The following is an 18289-nucleotide window of genomic DNA, read 5'->3' on the forward strand; positions in this document are numbered from 1 at the left end:
CACTCTGATCATACTGAAAGGATATTTTCTCCCTTTTGGCCATATATTTAACTTAGATTGTTGTCCAGTGGTCTGAATTTTTAGAATATTCAGTGGAGAGAAGCTCAGTGGATGATCATTTCACAGATAATTCATGTCAAGTCCACAGCAAATGTGTGATTCCTTCTTGTTTTCCACAAGTATAACATGTATATGATTCATGCTTACGTAGTAGTTTTCCTTTGATCATGTTGATAGGGATATTTTTATCTTTCCATGACACTTAAAAGATAAATTACAACAGATATAGGTAATGATTCACAACAAAGTTCAAATTTGTTATTCTATTCCAAAAATAAGACAACTTTGAAGAGTATTTAACTTGTATAAATGCTTGTAAGTTTTGCACATGCTTATCTTGACTTATGTACAGTTCACACTGGTTTGAAGTTGAAACTGGCAGAATAAATAAACTCCCCATAATAAGAGATACTGTAAATTTGCTCTTCTGAAATTGTGGAAGACGAGTTGCATTTTATGCTTGTGTGTCCTGCATGTGATCATTTACGGCAGATTTATGTTCTGTCGTTTTATCATATACATCCGAAAATCCATAAATTTAATGCTCACCTATCTTCTACAAATAGAAAATTGATTGTCAATCTCTCTAATACTATATGGTAAACACAAACAAGCCTGTGAGAGCCTGTGACCCTATTATTATGTACAAAGGGTTTGTGGCCTGAATGTGCGGAAATAAAAGCAATTCAAATCAAAAGATACACAGAACTGATTCCAATACTATGTCAAGTGTATATTTAAACAGAATGGGCATAGCTGATATTCCTTGTCCAGAGTTGTATCATATTCCCAGCAGTAAGTCCAGCTGTCTGGATTTACAGGGTTTCAAGGTGAATATCTGCCCCTTCCTGTTAAGTGTTAATCTTACTGAGGATTATCTTATACATTCGTTCCTTTCCAGGACTACAGAAAAAACCCAACGGCCAACTGGAAAAACAAAGATGCTGCCATATATCTAGTCACATCTCTAGCCTCTAAAGGTCAAACACAAAAGGTACACTGAATTGTTTAGTTTACCTTTTTCATAACATAAACTTGAGTTAAATATAACAGGAAGGTTTTGTTTGTTTGTTTGTTTGTTTGTTTAACGCCACACTCAGCAATATTCCAGCTATATGATGGCGGTCTGTAAATAATCGGGTCTGTACCAGAAAATCCAGTGATTGATATCATGAGAATCAATCCACACATTTGGGATATGATGACATGCATCAACGAAGTCAGTGAGCCTGACCACCCGATCCCGTTAGTCACTTCTTACAAGCACAGTCGCCTCTTCCAACAAGCATGGGTCATGGGTCATCAGGAAGGTACCTGAATTGCTTACATTGTGGCCGTTATGTACACACATTTTAATGCTTGAAATTCAATTCAGTTAAGTTCCGATCTTGAGAAGCTTCTTGATTTCAGTAAATATGATTTCTGGGTGAAGGGATGGAGTTGGACCCGATGTTCTTGTTCTAAGGTGAACTGGAAGGTTGCATGGTTGTGTGGTAACATTGGGACATGGGGCGGTCGGGTAGCCTAGTGGCTAAAGCGTTCACACGTCACGCTGAAGCCCTGGGTTCGATTCCCGACGTGGGTACAATGTGTGAAGCCGTTTTCTGGTGTCCCCCACCGTGATATTGCTGGAATGTTGCTAAAAGCGGCGTAAAACCATACTCGCTCGCTCACTTTGTTTTTCCTGTTTCCAGCAAGGAGTAACACAGACAAGTGGTTTGGTCAACATGACAGAATTCTTTCAGAACCAAATACTCCCCGACATTCATTCTGAAAATTGTAAGTTGTTTGTGTCAGGCCCTGGAGTGATTTTTCTTGTGTTACATTGTCTTTGGAAGAAGCTCATACAATGTCTGAATAGGTTTCTCTTTTACATCTTCCAGTGAAGATTTTACTATGGCCTAAAGTAACTTGCTAAGTATGCGTAAGCTAAGCTTGAGATTAAGGAAAACATACCTTTTACGAACATTGATGCACAGGTAGATATGAAGATTATCAGGGTTGATGTAATGCATACAACATATGCTGGTAATACTAGTTCAGTTCATCACAGACATGGGTTGGAATTTCCTAATGGCTGAAGTGAAGGACCTGTCTTGTATAATCTATTGTCTTGTCTTGCACCAGCTGTCCTTATCAACAAACCTTGTTTCTTTCAGTGAATGAAATGCCAATTCTAAAAGCTGATGCAATCAAATATTTGATGGTGTTTCGGAGTCAGGTGAGTGGATATTGGTGGACTGATCACATGATGTAGAAATTATTCGACAGGGAAATACCTATATGATACACCAGGGTTTTACCTTACTTTAATTACAGGAACTTTGTTTTTTTGTCAAGAATTTTTTTTACAATTGATGTTATTATTATTATCCCTTGGGACGCAGTAAATATTTTTCTGCATCCATTCTCTACATTTGTGGGTACTGGAGGCACATTTCTGTGTGACTGTCACGTACATGAACAGGGATATTTTACTGACCAACTTGTCCTCCCACCAGCTCCCGAGGGAAGCCCTGGTGTCCAGTCTGTCCCACCTGACACGGTACCTGCAGGCATCCAGCGTCGTCGTCCACACCTATGCAGCTCACACCATAGAGAGGCTGCTGATGGTGCGCGTTGCCGGCGGAGCTGCTGCGTGAGTTGAAACAAGTGGTTCTAGAAGTACCTATTGAGGAATTTACTATGGCAGTGTGCTAAGTTGTGTCCCTGAGTCAAGAATCCTAAAACCAACACAATCGTGTTAGATATCATTTAAAGCGGCATTAAACCCAACTCTCACTCATGTTGATGATATTCATAAGGATTGGTCGATCGCCTCCGTGATCTAGTGGTAGAGCTTCCACCTGGAGAGCAGAACCCTTGAACCCTAGTCCGCGTCATACCAAAAGACGTTTAAACATGGTACTTGTTTACCCTGCCTGGCGTTTGGCATTCAGGTACTAAAACAAAGACTAGTCAGCTCGGAGTCAGTATGCTGTATCTGAGTGGAGTATTCATGTTAAACTGCGGCATGGTATCTCAGTGAGCTAGCATTGGTACTGACTAGTACAAGCAGACACACACACAGGCACGCACATACACCGCTATAGAAGTGCAATAATCTTAAACGCTACGTTAAGCCCCATTTCACCTCACCTCACCTCACCTAAAAATTGGTCAAGTAATAAATTTGTTCAAATCAGTGAAGCGAATGTAATACAGGAGTTGATTCAGGGTATTTGAATCATTCCCTCAGTTTGTGCTATCTGCTTGATGCTTGTGACACGTAGCTAATATTCTACTGTTTCAGTATCTCAGTGGCTGATGTTCAGGCCCAGGCAAGTAACATGCTCCCTGGTCTGTTTGCTGCCATGGAGATGCCGGGATCTGTCGAGAACGAATATATTATGAAAGGTAAGACGATTCAGGTATAGACACTGTGAGGTAATACTGCTAGCCCACAGCTCATTTTGGACTTGTGCTTCATGAAACAAAACTAGATTCTTGGCAGAATCTGGTCGTCATTTTCAACATTTTGGGACCAATGTGCTAGTGACCTAATTCGCTGTTTAGATATTGCAGGAAGACACGATTTGTTTTATAACCATGGTAACACTGGTTTAGAAAACCCAATTGTGCACTTAAACTCATTATTAGCAAGATCTCAACTGAGGCAAACTGCAGTTAGTGAATGATATTGCAAGAATTGATTAAAACTTGTACTACGATAAATTCAAACTGTAATTTGACATTAACACATGACTGCATGTGTGCCTGCTTTGAGCAATACAGAGTTACCTCCCTTCTGGCCCATTATTGATGAAGCTGCAATTCCAGGTTTTGCTTACTGAAAACAAAGCCTAACATCTATACACATTATCAGTAATTCAAAAGATACACATCTCCAGTATAAGTGACATTCACTTGTGGAAAAGAATTAAATTTAAATGAAATGAAATTAAATTAAATTAATTAAAAACGTTTTGTTAATCTTCGAGCAGTGACAGCCAGGGATTAATGTTGATATTCATTCAGATGTAAGGGAGCCTTATTATCGGCACCAACCATAACCTACTTCCGGTGAACTAGCATGAGCCAGAGTGACCCCATACAGCATGCCTTGTCAAGGCACTTATCTGCTCACCCTGTGGGGATTCTGGTTAGAATAAGTCTCAGGCAACCTTTGCTGGTCGTAAGAGGCGACCAGATGGATAGGGTGTTCAGGCTTGGTGACTTGATTGTTTGCGTGTCATAGTACCCCAACAGTGGGGATCATTGAACTCATTATCACACATCATCTGGTCCAGACTCGATTAATTACAGGCCACTGTCATGTTGCTGAGTGTGGCATTAAACAACAAACATTTCTCTGCTCAATGTGTGAGTTGAGAAAGTCCCGGTGTTTGCACCGAACATATGAATGATCCTGAATAATTAATGAATAACAGATTTTTGAATATGTCTGATGTTCCCCTTGTTTTGCAGCAATCATGAGAACGATGTCTCTACTGCAAGAACATATTATCCCCATTATACAAGAAGTGCTGAAGAGTCTCAAGAATAAACTTACTTTGGTGTGCAAGGTAGCGTACAGAAATGCTTAATCTGATTCCGGGTATCCCAGGTCATCTATGTTTGGAAACTCAATAACTGAATATGAATATCTGGGGTAGAACAGGCTTGCTGACTTAGTTGATGCATGTCATCGTATCTCAATTGCTCATGATATCAATCAGTGGATTGTTTGGTCCAGATTTGATTATTTAGAGACTGCCGTCATATTGCTGGAATATTGCTAAGTGTGGCGTTAAACAACAAACAAACAAAATGATAATTGAATACACAGTATGTTTGTCAAACTACTTTGTGAACTGTAAGTTCTGGATGACACAGATTTGGGAAAATAAGGATAAAACTCGTAAAACTTGTAGACTCAGTCATGTCTGGTAGCCATGATTGAGGTGGTGAAATACCTCATGATGATGGCCATAACCCTACTGCTTGTGAACACAAATGTGAAAGGATTCCTGGTTTAAACCGTTAATTTGTTGGTGAAATAATAATGTACACACCCAAATTCTGGGGGACTATTGTGAGGATTTTTGCTGTTGCAGTTGTCTTGTAATAGTGTTAGACACAATTGCAATACAATCTGCGACTTTAGCCACTAGTCCGAAGCCCCTGTCTGTTTGGTCTGGTAAGCTCAGCTAATAATAGTCCATATACTAACACTAGACTCTACAGAAACTGATGCTTAGAACCAGTAGACACAACAACAGATTGTTTTGGAAGTTGCTTGTGGTTTAAAGGAGTTATCTCTTATTTTGCCTGTTTTTCTCTGACTGGGATAATAGCTCACCTGGCCTACTCATGAATCTTTAGCTTTAAGTTAGTTTTTAACATTTTTGGATGATTAATGCAGAAACTATTTGAATATCAATATTGACAGCAACTTTTGTTAATTGACATTTTATATTGTTGACTTACTTGACTACATGTCCAGGTGCCCATGAAGATCCTGTTAGAATAGGTCTTCAGCAACCCATGCTTGCCGTAAAAGGCAACTAACGGGATCGGGTGGTCAGACTCGCTGACTTTGTTGATGCATGTAATCGAACCCAATTGCGTGGATCGATGCACATGATGTCAATCACTGGATTGTCTGGTCCAGACTCGATTATTTACAGACCGCCTGTCATATAGCTGGAATATTGCTGAGTGCGGCGTTAAATAACAAACCAACCAACCAACCAACCAACCGACCAACCAACATCTCCATGTGGGCTACATTGCTGTGGCACTATTTTTTGGAATGGAAATGATTAACAGTATCTTTTATTTTATTATGTCTATCAGTGTTAACAATGAATATTTTAGCTTGCAATTGGGCCATGGACAGTTGCAATGCATTGAGAGCTCAATCAGTTGTCACATGCTTACTAGTATTGACTTTGATCCTCAGAACCCCAGCAAGCCCCACTTCAACCACTACCTGTTTGAATCTCTGTGTGTGGCCATCAAGACCACATGTAAACACCAGCCGGCAGCCATCAACAGCTTCGAGGACACGTTGTTCCCTCATTTCACCGAGATCCTTCAGCATGACATTCAAGGTGAGGTCACCAGTCACAGACATGACTTAAATGACTCTCCAACCTAAGAAATTCAATTTTCTTGTGTGAACCTTATTTCACTCTTCCGGGCGGTCGGGTAGCCTAGTGGTTAAAGCGTTTGCTCGTCACGCCGAAAACCCGGGTTTGATTCCCGACATGGGTACAATGTGTGAAGTGCATTTATGGTGACCCCCGCTGTGATATTGCTGGAATATTGCTAAAAGCGGCGTAAAACCTCACTCACTCACTCACTATTTCACACTTCCTCAGAGTTTGTAGCCAGTCCTGTGTGACCGAGAGAGAAATGTTTACTATGTACAAATTTTCTTTCAGTATAAAACGCAAATGAAACATGAAGTACTGGTTCAGAATTATTGCTCTCATATGCTTCTAGTCTATTAGGACTAAAGTAATTGGATTTTTACTTGGTCGCCACATAATTTAGTAGACTTGGGGTAGCGGACTAGCATGAATTTTTAAAGGTTGCTATCTGGTGGCTACACATATGTGACCTTGCCATTTGTGGGGAATTGGATCTCTTTTTCATTGATTGTTATTTACATGGTAAGCATTTCAGATCTGCTTCACTTGGGGGTTTAATCACACTTACTGTCAACCTGTATGGATTTAGAACTATTGTGGATGAGAAGAACGCCATGCATACCCAAACCTGAAGCTTAATGTGAAGTGGTTTAAATGACCAGCTTGATCATTGGTTAACCTGTATGTTAGTGTGTACCAATCACGAGGGGGGGGTTAGTTAGCCTAGGGGTTAAAGCATTCGCTCGTCCCCCTGATGATCTGGGTTCGATTCCCAACATGGGTACAATGTGTGAAGCCCATTTCTGATGTCCCCTGCCGTGATATTGCTGGAATATTGCTAAAACCATACTCACTCACTAGGTCACAAAACGGGGTTAATACAAGCCTGATGTCCCTTGCAGTGATACTTCTGTAATATTGGGCACAGCCATTTAAAATTATTCACATTTATGCCATAAGGAATATTTCTTTTGTTTTGCAGAATTCATGCCTTATGTGTTCCAAATCCTGTCCCTGTTGATGGACCTGCACCATGACGGTGTTCCCGAGACCTACATGCAGCTGTTCCCCTTCCTTCTCACCCCAGTCCTTTGGGAACGACCTGGGAACATTCCTCCTCTTGTCCGTCTCCTCCAAGTTTTCATAGAGAAGGCAGCCAAACAGATCGAGCCAGAAAAACTGGTGTGTTGTTAATACCAGAGTTTTAAATTTGTGCGTTTGTCATCTGTTTGTTCAAAGAATGAGTGAGTTGGTTTTATCAACGCTTTGAACACTCGTCTAAGGCACCACAATTCACTGTGAAGAGCAGCATCTCTTGGGTACCATATCTTCCTGAGGCAAGAGAGTTAACTGGCTTTAAAAGTCCAGTTTCCACCCTTGCCGAACTAGGCTGGTATTATGGAGTTACATTTTGGCTTGGCTGAGTCTTATGCATAGTCCAATCGAAATCGTGCACCGAAATCGAAATCCAGTTCGTAAACTGTCATGCAGATTTCAGTCGATTGCAGGGTTTGCAAAGCATGTGCACCGCCAACTCGTCAGCAGATATTTTCCAAATCTTTTCATGTTTCCAATCAAGGTGCTCCCAGGATTTGATGCACTTTGCGATGTAAAACCCATTTTATCACAATATAGATCTTGATTATCGATCAGATCGTCCTGACTGGGCGCCACTATTTTGTGTGAAGCAAACACAAGTGATGCGAGAAGTGGAATCTGATTGGTCTATAGGAGACATAACTGGTAATAGCCACTGGTTGCGCTACGACTTAGCCCAGTAATTCCAGCCTAGTTTGGCAAGGGTGGAAACTGGACTTTTAAAGTCAGTTATCTCCCTTGCCTCTGAAAGATGTGGGTACCCCAGCAACCTTGGTTCGAATCCTGGTTCACACGATCAAGTCTCTAGGTTTGTCAGCTCCATACCCGTGCTTGTGGGTTTCACAAGAGGTAAATGTCTAAGACCTGCATCTCTTTTGGCTTTCCTCCCACATTAAACTGACACGCTGATATTACTGGAATACTGTTCATCGCGGCATTGAACCATACTCACCCTCTTGTTCCTTAAATTGTCATCTAAATTGGATTTTCATTTTACATTTGCAATAATTTTGTTATATATGCTGTATGTTTTAAATCTTTCAATATTTGTCAGTGTGTCATTGTTTAAGGTCCATTTTTTGTTTCAGAATGGTCTTTTAGGTATATTCCAGAAACTTATTGCATCCAAGACGAACGACCATCAAGGATTTTACCTTGTAAATGCAATCATAGAGTTTATGCCATCGTAAGTATTTGGTTCAGATTACGGTTTCTCTCATTTGTTTAAAATTTGAAAAAGCAGAGAATTCAGGTGTGTGAATTATCAGTGTGATATTTTTGGCTCACCTGACTGAATGTCAAGTTAGCTTATGTAAAGGCCTGCTTGTCCAGTGTTGTTGGCATCTGTGAGATTGTTTTATGCTCCATCGACAAAGTCGGCATCTGTTAACATCTGGGAAACCACTGGACCAATGAAACAGAACTTCTAGCAATGATGACACCTGAAGTTATTCAAGATGTTAAAATCCGTTTTTCAATAATGCTGCCATGGTAAGCTGAAACTTCTTATGGAAACATGGAAAGAAATTTAGTTATGGTAGTTGGTAGTGGAGGTCAGTACATTATGTTCCATTTCTGGAGTATTTATTATTTAAACTTTGCTCTTTGAACATGCTCTTAACTTCTTTCAAAGTGCATTTGGGGCAGTGCAGTAGCCTACAGGTTAAAGTGTTTGCTCGTCACGCCCAGGTTCGATGCCCGACATGGGTATAATGTGTGAAGCCCATTTTATCGTGTTACTGCTAACTGAGTGTTAGTTTTTAACAATGCAGCAATTATGCAGGGAATATTTTTAATATCAATACTGGCAACAACTTTTTTTAGTGGCCATTTTTCTTGACATTTATACTGTTGACTAAATGTCCAGATGGGCTACAGTGTCACGACACTACTTTTTTCATGCTGACCTTTTGTATCTGTTCCTGTAGCCATTTGTAGCAGGTGTGTTGTTAAATTTTTATTACAGCCTGTCCTCTTGATTTTGGAGGAAAGCCTGAAGTGAGTTGGTCATGGATGCGTCTGTAGTAAATCAATAAACGTATCACCACGATCATATTCAGGCTTAGACTCACACCATGACCATTTGAACATGGCAGGTACCTACAGCAGCGCAACCCATGAAGATCTGGGTTAGAACTGGTCCTATAGAACCCATGCTTGTTGTGAGAGGCGACTAGCGATATCAGGTGGTCAGACTTGCTGCCTTGGTTGATGCATGTCATTGTATCCCAATTGCGAAGATTGATGCTCATGATGTCAATCACTGGATTGTCTGGTCCAGACTCGATTATTTACAATCTGCTGTCATATAGCTGGAATATTGCTGAGTGTGGCGTAAAACAACAAACCAACCAAAATAACAGCAGCTAGGGCGTCTGGGTGTATCAACAAACCTAGAGCAACTCTGCATCACAAGGTCTGATACCTTAAAGCATTTGGCCAGCTGTCCCCTTAGTGATGAGTATCAGCTGCAGTGCTATGTGTAAATACCACAAATAAGATGTATTGAAATGAAAATCTGTGTTCACAACATCACACATGGACTCATTTGGTAATGGCCCAGTTGTTTACCTACCGGTAATATACTACTCAAAAGAAGTTAAGGATCACACGATTCTTTCATATTGGTAATGTTAATTTCACATGGCATGAGAGATGAGATCCTTAACTTCTTTTGAGTAGTATATATAGTCAGGTTTCAGATGGGTGCCTTTTTGAGGGAAGTACTTTTGCCTTGTTGTTTTGTTGACAATAGATATTACAAATTACTTTTATAAGGACATTTTAACCATCACAGTATTCTTGCACATAACTGCTCACACATCACAACATTCAATTTGAACTTGCTCACTTCTCAGATGGTTTTGTTTGTTTTTGTTTGTTTGTTGTTTAACGCCGCACTCAGCAATATTCCAGCTATATGACGGCGGTCTGTAAATAATCAAGTGTGGACCAGACAATCCAGTGATTGACAGCATGAGCATCGATCCACGCATGTGGGATCGATTACATGCATCAACCAAGTCAGCGAGCCTGACCACCCGATCCCGTTAGTCGCCTTTTTATCAGAAAGAACTGTACACTGGGACTGACTCGGGGGACATGTGACAGTGACGATTTGTGTTGATGTTTATTCCAAGTGAAGGTCTATGTAGTGCCATGCATCCTTATAGCTTACCAGGAATCAGAGATGATGTAAGATATACCACAAAGCATCTTGCATGGCGTTGTCTACAGAAAGAACCTAAGTATCTATTTTGGTTCCAGGGACCTGGTGACACAGTACATCAAGCAGGTGTTCATGCTGCTGTTTCAGAGACTCACAAGTTCCAAGACAACCAAATATATCAAAAGTAAGAGTCATTCGTGCAATCATCCTTTCAGCCTTCGAAGTTAACACAAGGCCAAGGCTACTACATTGTGCTGAGGTCAAGTAAAAGTTCAATGATCCTCTTTGGCTAGTAGCATGTGCGGGCTATAATTCTGAACCCATCTTTTGCTGCAATTTGAGGACCAGCTAAATAAACCTTACACAAGTCTTTAAATGATTTTCTAGTTTTGCCTTTTGTTCACTGAATAAAGTTATTGTGAACACGTCTCAAGAGGCCACTAAAATGCTCTTAGGTTATGTAATTAATTGTTTTAGAGTCCAGTGTATTAAGACTAGCCTCCACTTCTATAAAATGTTGCTCATGATATTAATCACTGGATTGTCTGGTCCATACTCGATTATTTACAGACCGCTGTCATATAGCTGGAATATTGCTGGGTGCAGCGTTAAACAACAAAACCAACCAACTATAAAATGTATAAAATGCTGCTTTGATTTTATGGAGATGTTTCTATGATATTAAATGTAACAGTGCATCAAGGCTTATGTTCTTGTCGCCTCTACTTGTGGATGAGACAGATGTGCTGTGTGACAAGGCGTGTGTCTGTTACAGGTCTCCTTGTGTTCTTCTCCCTCTACTCCTTCAAGTTCTCCGCCACGTCAGTAGTGGAGATGGTGGACAGCATTCAGGCCAAGTAAGTTAAACACTGGTACTGTAAATAAAAAACAACCTCTGTTGAATTTAGGAATTCATTTCTACTTATTTCTACCTCAGACTTCTCAAGTAACTTTATATTAGTTTTCTTTTCCTGCCTTTTAATAATGCATGTGGTATTTACAACCAGCTGCATGCATTACAGTTTCAAAGTCCAAATCCCCATGAGGTGAATCATTCAGGTTACAAATGCATGTCGTATTTACAAGCAGCTGCATGCATACAGTTTCAAAGTCCAAATCCCTGTGAAGTGAATCATTCAGGTTATGAATGCATGTCGTGTTTACAAGCAGCTGCATGCATACAGTTTCAAAGTCCAAATCCCTGTGAAGTGAATCATTCAGGTTACGAATGCATGTCGTGTTTACAAGCAGCTGCATACATTACAGTTTCAAAGTCCAAATCCCTGTCTGTGAGGTGAATCATTCAGGTTACAAATGCATGTCGTGTTTACAAGCAGCTGCATGCATTACAGTTTCAAAGTCCAAATCCTCGTGAGGTGAATCATTCAGGTTACAAATGCATGTCGTGTTTACAAGCAGCTGCATGCATTACAGTTTCAAAGTCCAAATCCTCGTGAGGTGAATCATTCAGGTTACAAATGCATGTGGTATTTACAAGCAGCTGCATACATTACAGTTTCAAAGTCCAAATCCCCATGAGGTGAATCATTCAGGTTACAAATGCATGTGGTATTTACAAGCAGTTGCATACATTACAGTTTCAAAGTCCAAATCCCTGTCTGTGAGGTGAATCATTCAGGTTACAAATGCATGTCGTATTTACAAGCAGCTGCATGCATTACAGTTTCAAAGTCCAAATCCCCGTGAGGTGAATCATTCAGGTTACGAATGCATGTCGTGTTTACAGGCAGCTGCATGCATAACAGTTTCAAAGTCCAAATCCCTGTCTGTGAGGTGAATCATTCAGGTTACAAATGCATGTCGTATTTACAAGCAGCTGCATGCATTACAGTTTCAAAGTCCAAATCGACCTGTGAAGATCTTGGGTAGAATAGTTCTTCAGCAACCCATACTTGCAGTAAAAGGCGACTATAAAGGCGACTAACGGGATCGTTTGGTCAGGCTCACTGACTTGTTTGTTACATGTCATCGTATCCCAATTGCGTGGATTGATGCTCATGATGTCAATCACTGGATTGTCTGGTCCAGACTCGATTATTTAAAGACCACCGTCATATAGCTGGAATATTGCTGTGTGCGGCGTTAAACAACAAACAAACAAAGTCCAATCCCCAGTGAGGATTCAGGTTACAAATGTCCCCAGTAACCTATGATTGTCGTATATGTGCCAACTAAATAGGTTGGTTGAACATGCGTCATCGTCATATCAATTGTGATTATATAAAGGGGGCACGGGTGGCCCAGTCATCTAAGGCGCCGCGATTCGCTGTGCAGAGTTGCGTCCCTAGGGCACGCCAGAAACCTATGATTGTGGGTTCGAATCCCTGTTCGCCCCGATTATGTTTCTAGGTTTGTCAGCACCATACCCGTGCCCATGGGTTTCATCGAAGTGGTAAACGTCTGAGACTTGCATCACTTTGGGCTTTCCTCCCACATTAAGCTGACACGCCGCGATATAACTGGAATACTGTTAAAAGCGGCGTTAAATCCAACTCACTCACTCACTCACTCACTCACTCACTCACTGTGGTTAAATAAAGGCTGCCATCACATTGCTGGAGTGTGGTGTTTTACTTAACTCAAACATATCAAAATATATCTGAAGAACCAACCTCCACCCACACTTACACTGATGTCCCCAACAAATTGCCCCAAATCTCTAATCAACATAAGTTGCAAGGACATTCCTGACAAGGTGAATCCTATTTTGTACAAACCCAGTAATTGCCAACCAGAAAAAGAATATTTACAAGAATAAGTAGAAAACTTTAGATTAGATACATTCTGTCAATTATTAATATACTGCTCCACATTTGATAGACATTTCTGTATCAAGAAAATGTCCCTATAAGAATTTAAGTAGTATATAATAAAATCAGGGCAATTAAATAAATTATAGTCAAGCAGCGACTAACAGTTCCCTGTATTCACATGGCCATCTTGTTTATTCAAGGATGTTCGGAATGGTTTTGGAGAAGCTCTTCCTTCAGGATCTACAGAAGATCTCGGGGCACACAGAGAAGAGGATCTGTGCAGTGGGGGTCACCAAGATCTTGTGTGAGGTACCATCCATGCTGCAAGGTGACTACCTCCCTCTATGGTGAGTACTGCAGTATTCTGTGTTGTGCTGGTGGTTTGGTAACCAAACCTAGCTTACCGTATTCAACGTTATAAGCGCCCCGCACTCATGTGTTTCATGCACCTTTAATTAGGGGCAATTAAATTATGGAAAAATATATCTGTCGTACATAAATATTTCAGCATAAATAACGATATTTATCTTTCAACTCTGTTTTTTTCCACCAAAATAATATTCTAATAAGAGCCCCCTATTTCTAATTTTGAGAGCGCTCTCGGCGCTTATTACGTCGATTACGGTAATTCAGAGCAGAGGCTGCTGTGTTGGTGTTCCAGGCTGTATTGCATTTCCATTTGACTTTGCTGATGGTAAACAGGTAACATAAGACATGGTTGTTGTTGTCAGTTGTTTAACGATGCACTCAGCAATATTCCAGCTTTTCGACAGCGATCTGTAAACAAACAAGTCTTGACCAGACAATCCAATGATAGACATTTTGAGCATCGATCTACAGTGTTGGGATACGATGACATGCATCAATCAAGTCAGGGTGCCTGACCAACCAATCCCATCAATTGCCTTTTATGGCAAGCATGGGTTGCTGAAGACCTTCTTTGGTCTATTTAAATAATATGTAAATTCGCTTATTATGTCGAATATGGTAATTCACAGCAGAGGCTGCTGTGTTGGTGTTCCAGGCTGTATTGCATTTCCATTTGACTTTGCTGATGGTAAACAGGTAACATAAGACTAAATGTATTAATATCATGGTTGTTATTGTTGGTGTTTAACGACACACTCAGCAGTATTCCAGCTTTTCGACAGCGGTCTGTAAATCTTCTTGAGTCTGGACCAGACAATCTAGTGATAGACATTTTGAGCATCGATCTATGATGTTGGGATGTGATGACATGCATTAATCAAGTGAGGGTGCCTGACCACCCGATCCCATTAATTGCCTTTTAAGGCAAGCATGGGTTGCTGAAGACCTTCATGGGTCTATTTATATTATATGTCTGTGTTGTGCGATTAGGGAACATATAACTTATGTTTGTAGACATTGAATGAGATTAATGGTCCTTGCAGAATGTTCATCGTTGTTATAACTATGATGTCCATTGTCGGTTTCTCTCTTGAATCGATTTGGGAGTATAACTGAATAAATTTCTTTGCAAAACTGCATGTACACATAAACAAAGTTTTGAAGTGCTACCTTTTACTTTATAGGATTTTTTTTTCACTCTCTCCAAGAAAGATGTGGGTATTAAAGGTTTTGCTTTGTACATACAACAGGCCAAAGTTGCTTCAGGCTCTGGTCGGCCTGTTTGAGTTGCCAGAAGATGACTCAGTCCCAGATGATGAACACTTCATAGAAATTGAGGATGTCGCAGGTATGGTGTCTTGGACTCCTTGTCCTCTAATGTTCTTAACTTGATTATCAGTAAACATGGTAAATTAGTTTTAAGAACATAATCAGAAACCAATCTGGGCATTCTTTAATTTTCATCTCACAACAACTCATTTAGGCCACTTGTATTCATGGTGAAGTTCCAATCAAATTTATGAAAGTTAAATTGCTGTTATTTCAGATTTATTTTGGTAAAATAATTATGGGTCAATTGCCAGTTCATGCAGAAAATTTAGATTGAATTTTTGTTTTTTCACCTGGTCAAAATGAAGATTGGTGTTTGCAGGTTACCAGACTGCATACTCTCAACTGGCATTTGCTGGGAAGAAGGAGCATGACCCCCTAGGGGATAGCATCCCCGACCCCAAGAAGTTCCTGGCCCAGCACTTGCAGCAGCTTAGTGCTTCTAATCCTGGCATGGTAGGTACATTACAGATGTCTTGGCCTGGTGGCAGGATCCATAGCACTTACATATTGCCATGAAGTACGATGATACTTTGATTTAGATTTGTTTGTGTGTTGTTTAACGCCGCACTCAGCAATATTCCAGCTGTAAGCTGTAAATAATAAAATCTGGACCAGACAAGCCAATGATTGACATCATGAGCATTGATCCATGCAATTGGGATATGATGACATGCATCAACCAAGTCGGCGAGTCTGACCACCCGATCCTGTTAGTCGCCTCTTACAACAAGCATAGTTGCCTTTTATTGCAAGCATGGGTTGCTGAAGACCTATTGTACCCCGGATTTTAATAATGTTACTGTTAAACAACACACCAAATCTTACCAAACCACTGATGTTTTTTCACTATTATAGATAGCCAACATGATCAGCACTGGTCTCCAGCCTGAAGCCCAGAACTTCCTTCAGCAGTACCTCCAGGCCGCGGGAGTGTCACTGGCCTGAGCTGTACACATCTCTTTCACAGAACCACAGACTATGTCAGCTTCAGAATGACTCACCACATGTACTGGGGATGTTGTGTTTGTTAATAAGGAGGGATAGTTTCCTGGTAGATGTCAGCAGGCATCGTCTTTCTGCACTGAATATGAAATCGACCATCCAAGTACTTCTGTCAGCGGATGTGTGTATTGTTTTTGTTGGATTTGTTAGGTATTGGCGATCAAACCCATCAGTGGAAACAGATGTGGTCAAGATCACTTTAGTTTAATTGATAACACCATGATACAACAGAAATACTGTTCAAAGTGGAGTTAGCAAAACTCACTCACTCACGACACCCTGATATTAAGTCTGGTCATACAGTGAAGATAGGTCCCAAACAGTTGAAAGTGTTCACTGGTGCATGGATTTTGTCATGATAGAAATGATGGGGAATACGCATATTCTTCGACCATCAAAAAGACTTCACATTTACAAGGCTAAAGAGGAGTGACAACATAATACTGACAGATATTTGTGTTGGTTTTGTTGGACACAATATATGAAATGAGTGCATAGATTATTGTCAGTTCCATTGTAAATTTTGTGAAGTTGTCAATCTGTTACTGAGTTAGCTAGACTAAAAGTGCTTGTATATTTCCTGCAAAATGTGTAAATAAATTACATGCTCATTGTAACTTTGTTTCTTATTCCTACGGACAGATGTGGAAATTAGAAAGATGTTCACATGTCCTGAGGGTAGGTCAAATGTTAATTACACTTGTCCAGTTATTTGAAGACAGTATATATATTTATTATGCATGGTTTTTCTAGGGATTCAGACTTGTCTTGTTTCCGAGTTGAATTCCTTCATGAAATCAAGGCTATGTATCTTCTTTGACATCACTTAATCCTGAAATACATATCAATATGTAATTGCTGCCAAGTGGTTTAGGATGAGTGACAATACTTTATCAGACATGAAGGAACAGTTGCAAGAACAAAGGAGGAGGGAAAGTGAATAAAGTGAACTTCATTTCACTCGTGGATACAGATATAAGTGCTACATGCGACACAAATAACGAACACATATTGAACCAGGGCCTTTAGGCTTAATAAAATAAAAGAATTGGTTCTCAGGTATTGGTTTTTGAAAAGTGTGTGTGTGTGTGTGTGTGTGTGAGAGAGAGAGAGAGAGAGAGAGAGAGCGGGAAAAAAAACCTGTTGGAATATTTATATTTAAGTATTTTTAGTTTTTAAAAGAAAATGGAAATAAAAACGAAAAGTGCGGTGAACTTTGTCATGCCGGAGAACCAAGATTATTATTTTATTTAACCCTAGCGGTAACTGAGTCAGCGATAATAGATTGAGATTGGTTAGAGGAACAGATGAATTACATTGGGCTTTTGCAAAATACAAGTTTTGTTTCACAAGGGTAATGTCCTAGACAAGTATCATGCAAAGTTCCTATTTGTTGGCCAACTCGCTCTGGGTGTCCTTCACACCTGATCGTTTCACCTGTTCAGGTGATGAAATGCCAGGCTACTTCTACCAGGTTCCTTTTGGTGTTGAAGAAAACTAAATTATGAATAAGGCCAGAATGTTGGTATGCATAGTGCCTGTATAAGGCTTCATTTCTGCAAGTCGTTACATGGCTGAAATAATCCTGATGCGATGATAAATTTCAACTCACTCATTTCTGCATTTGTAGTGCTCAGGATTTGCGACAGTCTTGAGAAAAACAGCCCCAGTTACATCCAGATTAACCTGTGTATTATATTTGAAATTGGGTTTAAAGTCGTGTCCAAGATTATTGCACTTGTATAAGCGACGTGCATGCACGTGGGTGTGTTTGTGTGGCTAATTGTACTAGACCGGACTGATGCCGATTTATAGTGCTAGCCCACTGAGATACCATGGCGCAGTTTAACATGAATACCCCACTCAGACACGGTGTACTGACTCCAAGCCAACCAGTCCTTGCTTTAACCCCTTAATGCCGAGCGCCAGACAGGGTAACAACAAGTACCCTCTCTTAACGTCTTTAGTTATGACGCGGCTGGGGATCGAAACCCGGACCTTCCGCTCTACCACTAGACCACGGTGGCGGTCCTGTTGAATAGAAGAAAACGACTCTAAGGCAAAGATGGTTTAATAGAATAACACATCTTCACTCAAAAAACAGATTTACATATCATTATATACAATAAATCCTGTCCGAACAGAGTGTGATATCGAATGAAAAGATGTTGCGAGAAGGCTCTCCATCTTCATATTGTTGATAACTTGCTGATCCAATTTTGTTTGCATATTCAGGAATGACTGGATGATGTCCAATGAGACATGATGATTGACAACAGATGTGTTGATTTCAGGATCTGAAGAAAATAACAGGTCTTATTCAACACATTGAGACTGGAAATATTTAC

The 18289-nt window shown here is 40.3% G+C and overlaps 1 protein-coding gene across 1 annotated transcript in view; it reads left to right on the plus strand.

Moving 5' to 3' along the window:
• The window catches only part of LOC139478427 (exportin-2-like), a 35833-nt gene extending 19306 nt beyond the window's left edge, over positions 1-16527 (plus strand). The window contains exons 13-27 of the mRNA XM_071260880.1: positions 962-1054; positions 1755-1839; positions 2220-2281; positions 2562-2698; positions 3353-3456; positions 4528-4625; positions 6005-6155; positions 7180-7379; positions 8384-8481; positions 10563-10648; positions 11240-11321; positions 13439-13585; positions 14858-14955; positions 15259-15392; positions 15795-16527. Coding sequence (XP_071116981.1) covers positions 962-1054; positions 1755-1839; positions 2220-2281; positions 2562-2698; positions 3353-3456; positions 4528-4625; positions 6005-6155; positions 7180-7379; positions 8384-8481; positions 10563-10648; positions 11240-11321; positions 13439-13585; positions 14858-14955; positions 15259-15392; positions 15795-15884 — 1665 coding nt within the window. The 3' untranslated portion in view covers positions 15885-16527. The remainder of the gene's footprint in view (positions 1-961; positions 1055-1754; positions 1840-2219; positions 2282-2561; positions 2699-3352; positions 3457-4527; positions 4626-6004; positions 6156-7179; positions 7380-8383; positions 8482-10562; positions 10649-11239; positions 11322-13438; positions 13586-14857; positions 14956-15258; positions 15393-15794) is intronic.
• The last annotated feature ends 1762 nt before the right edge of the window (positions 16528-18289 follow it).

This window comes from Haliotis cracherodii, unplaced genomic scaffold, assembly GCF_022045235.1.
Source record: "Haliotis cracherodii isolate W230 unplaced genomic scaffold, xgHalCrac1.p SCAF_4, whole genome shotgun sequence".
Taxonomy (NCBI): Eukaryota; Metazoa; Mollusca; class Gastropoda; order Lepetellida; family Haliotidae; genus Haliotis; species Haliotis cracherodii.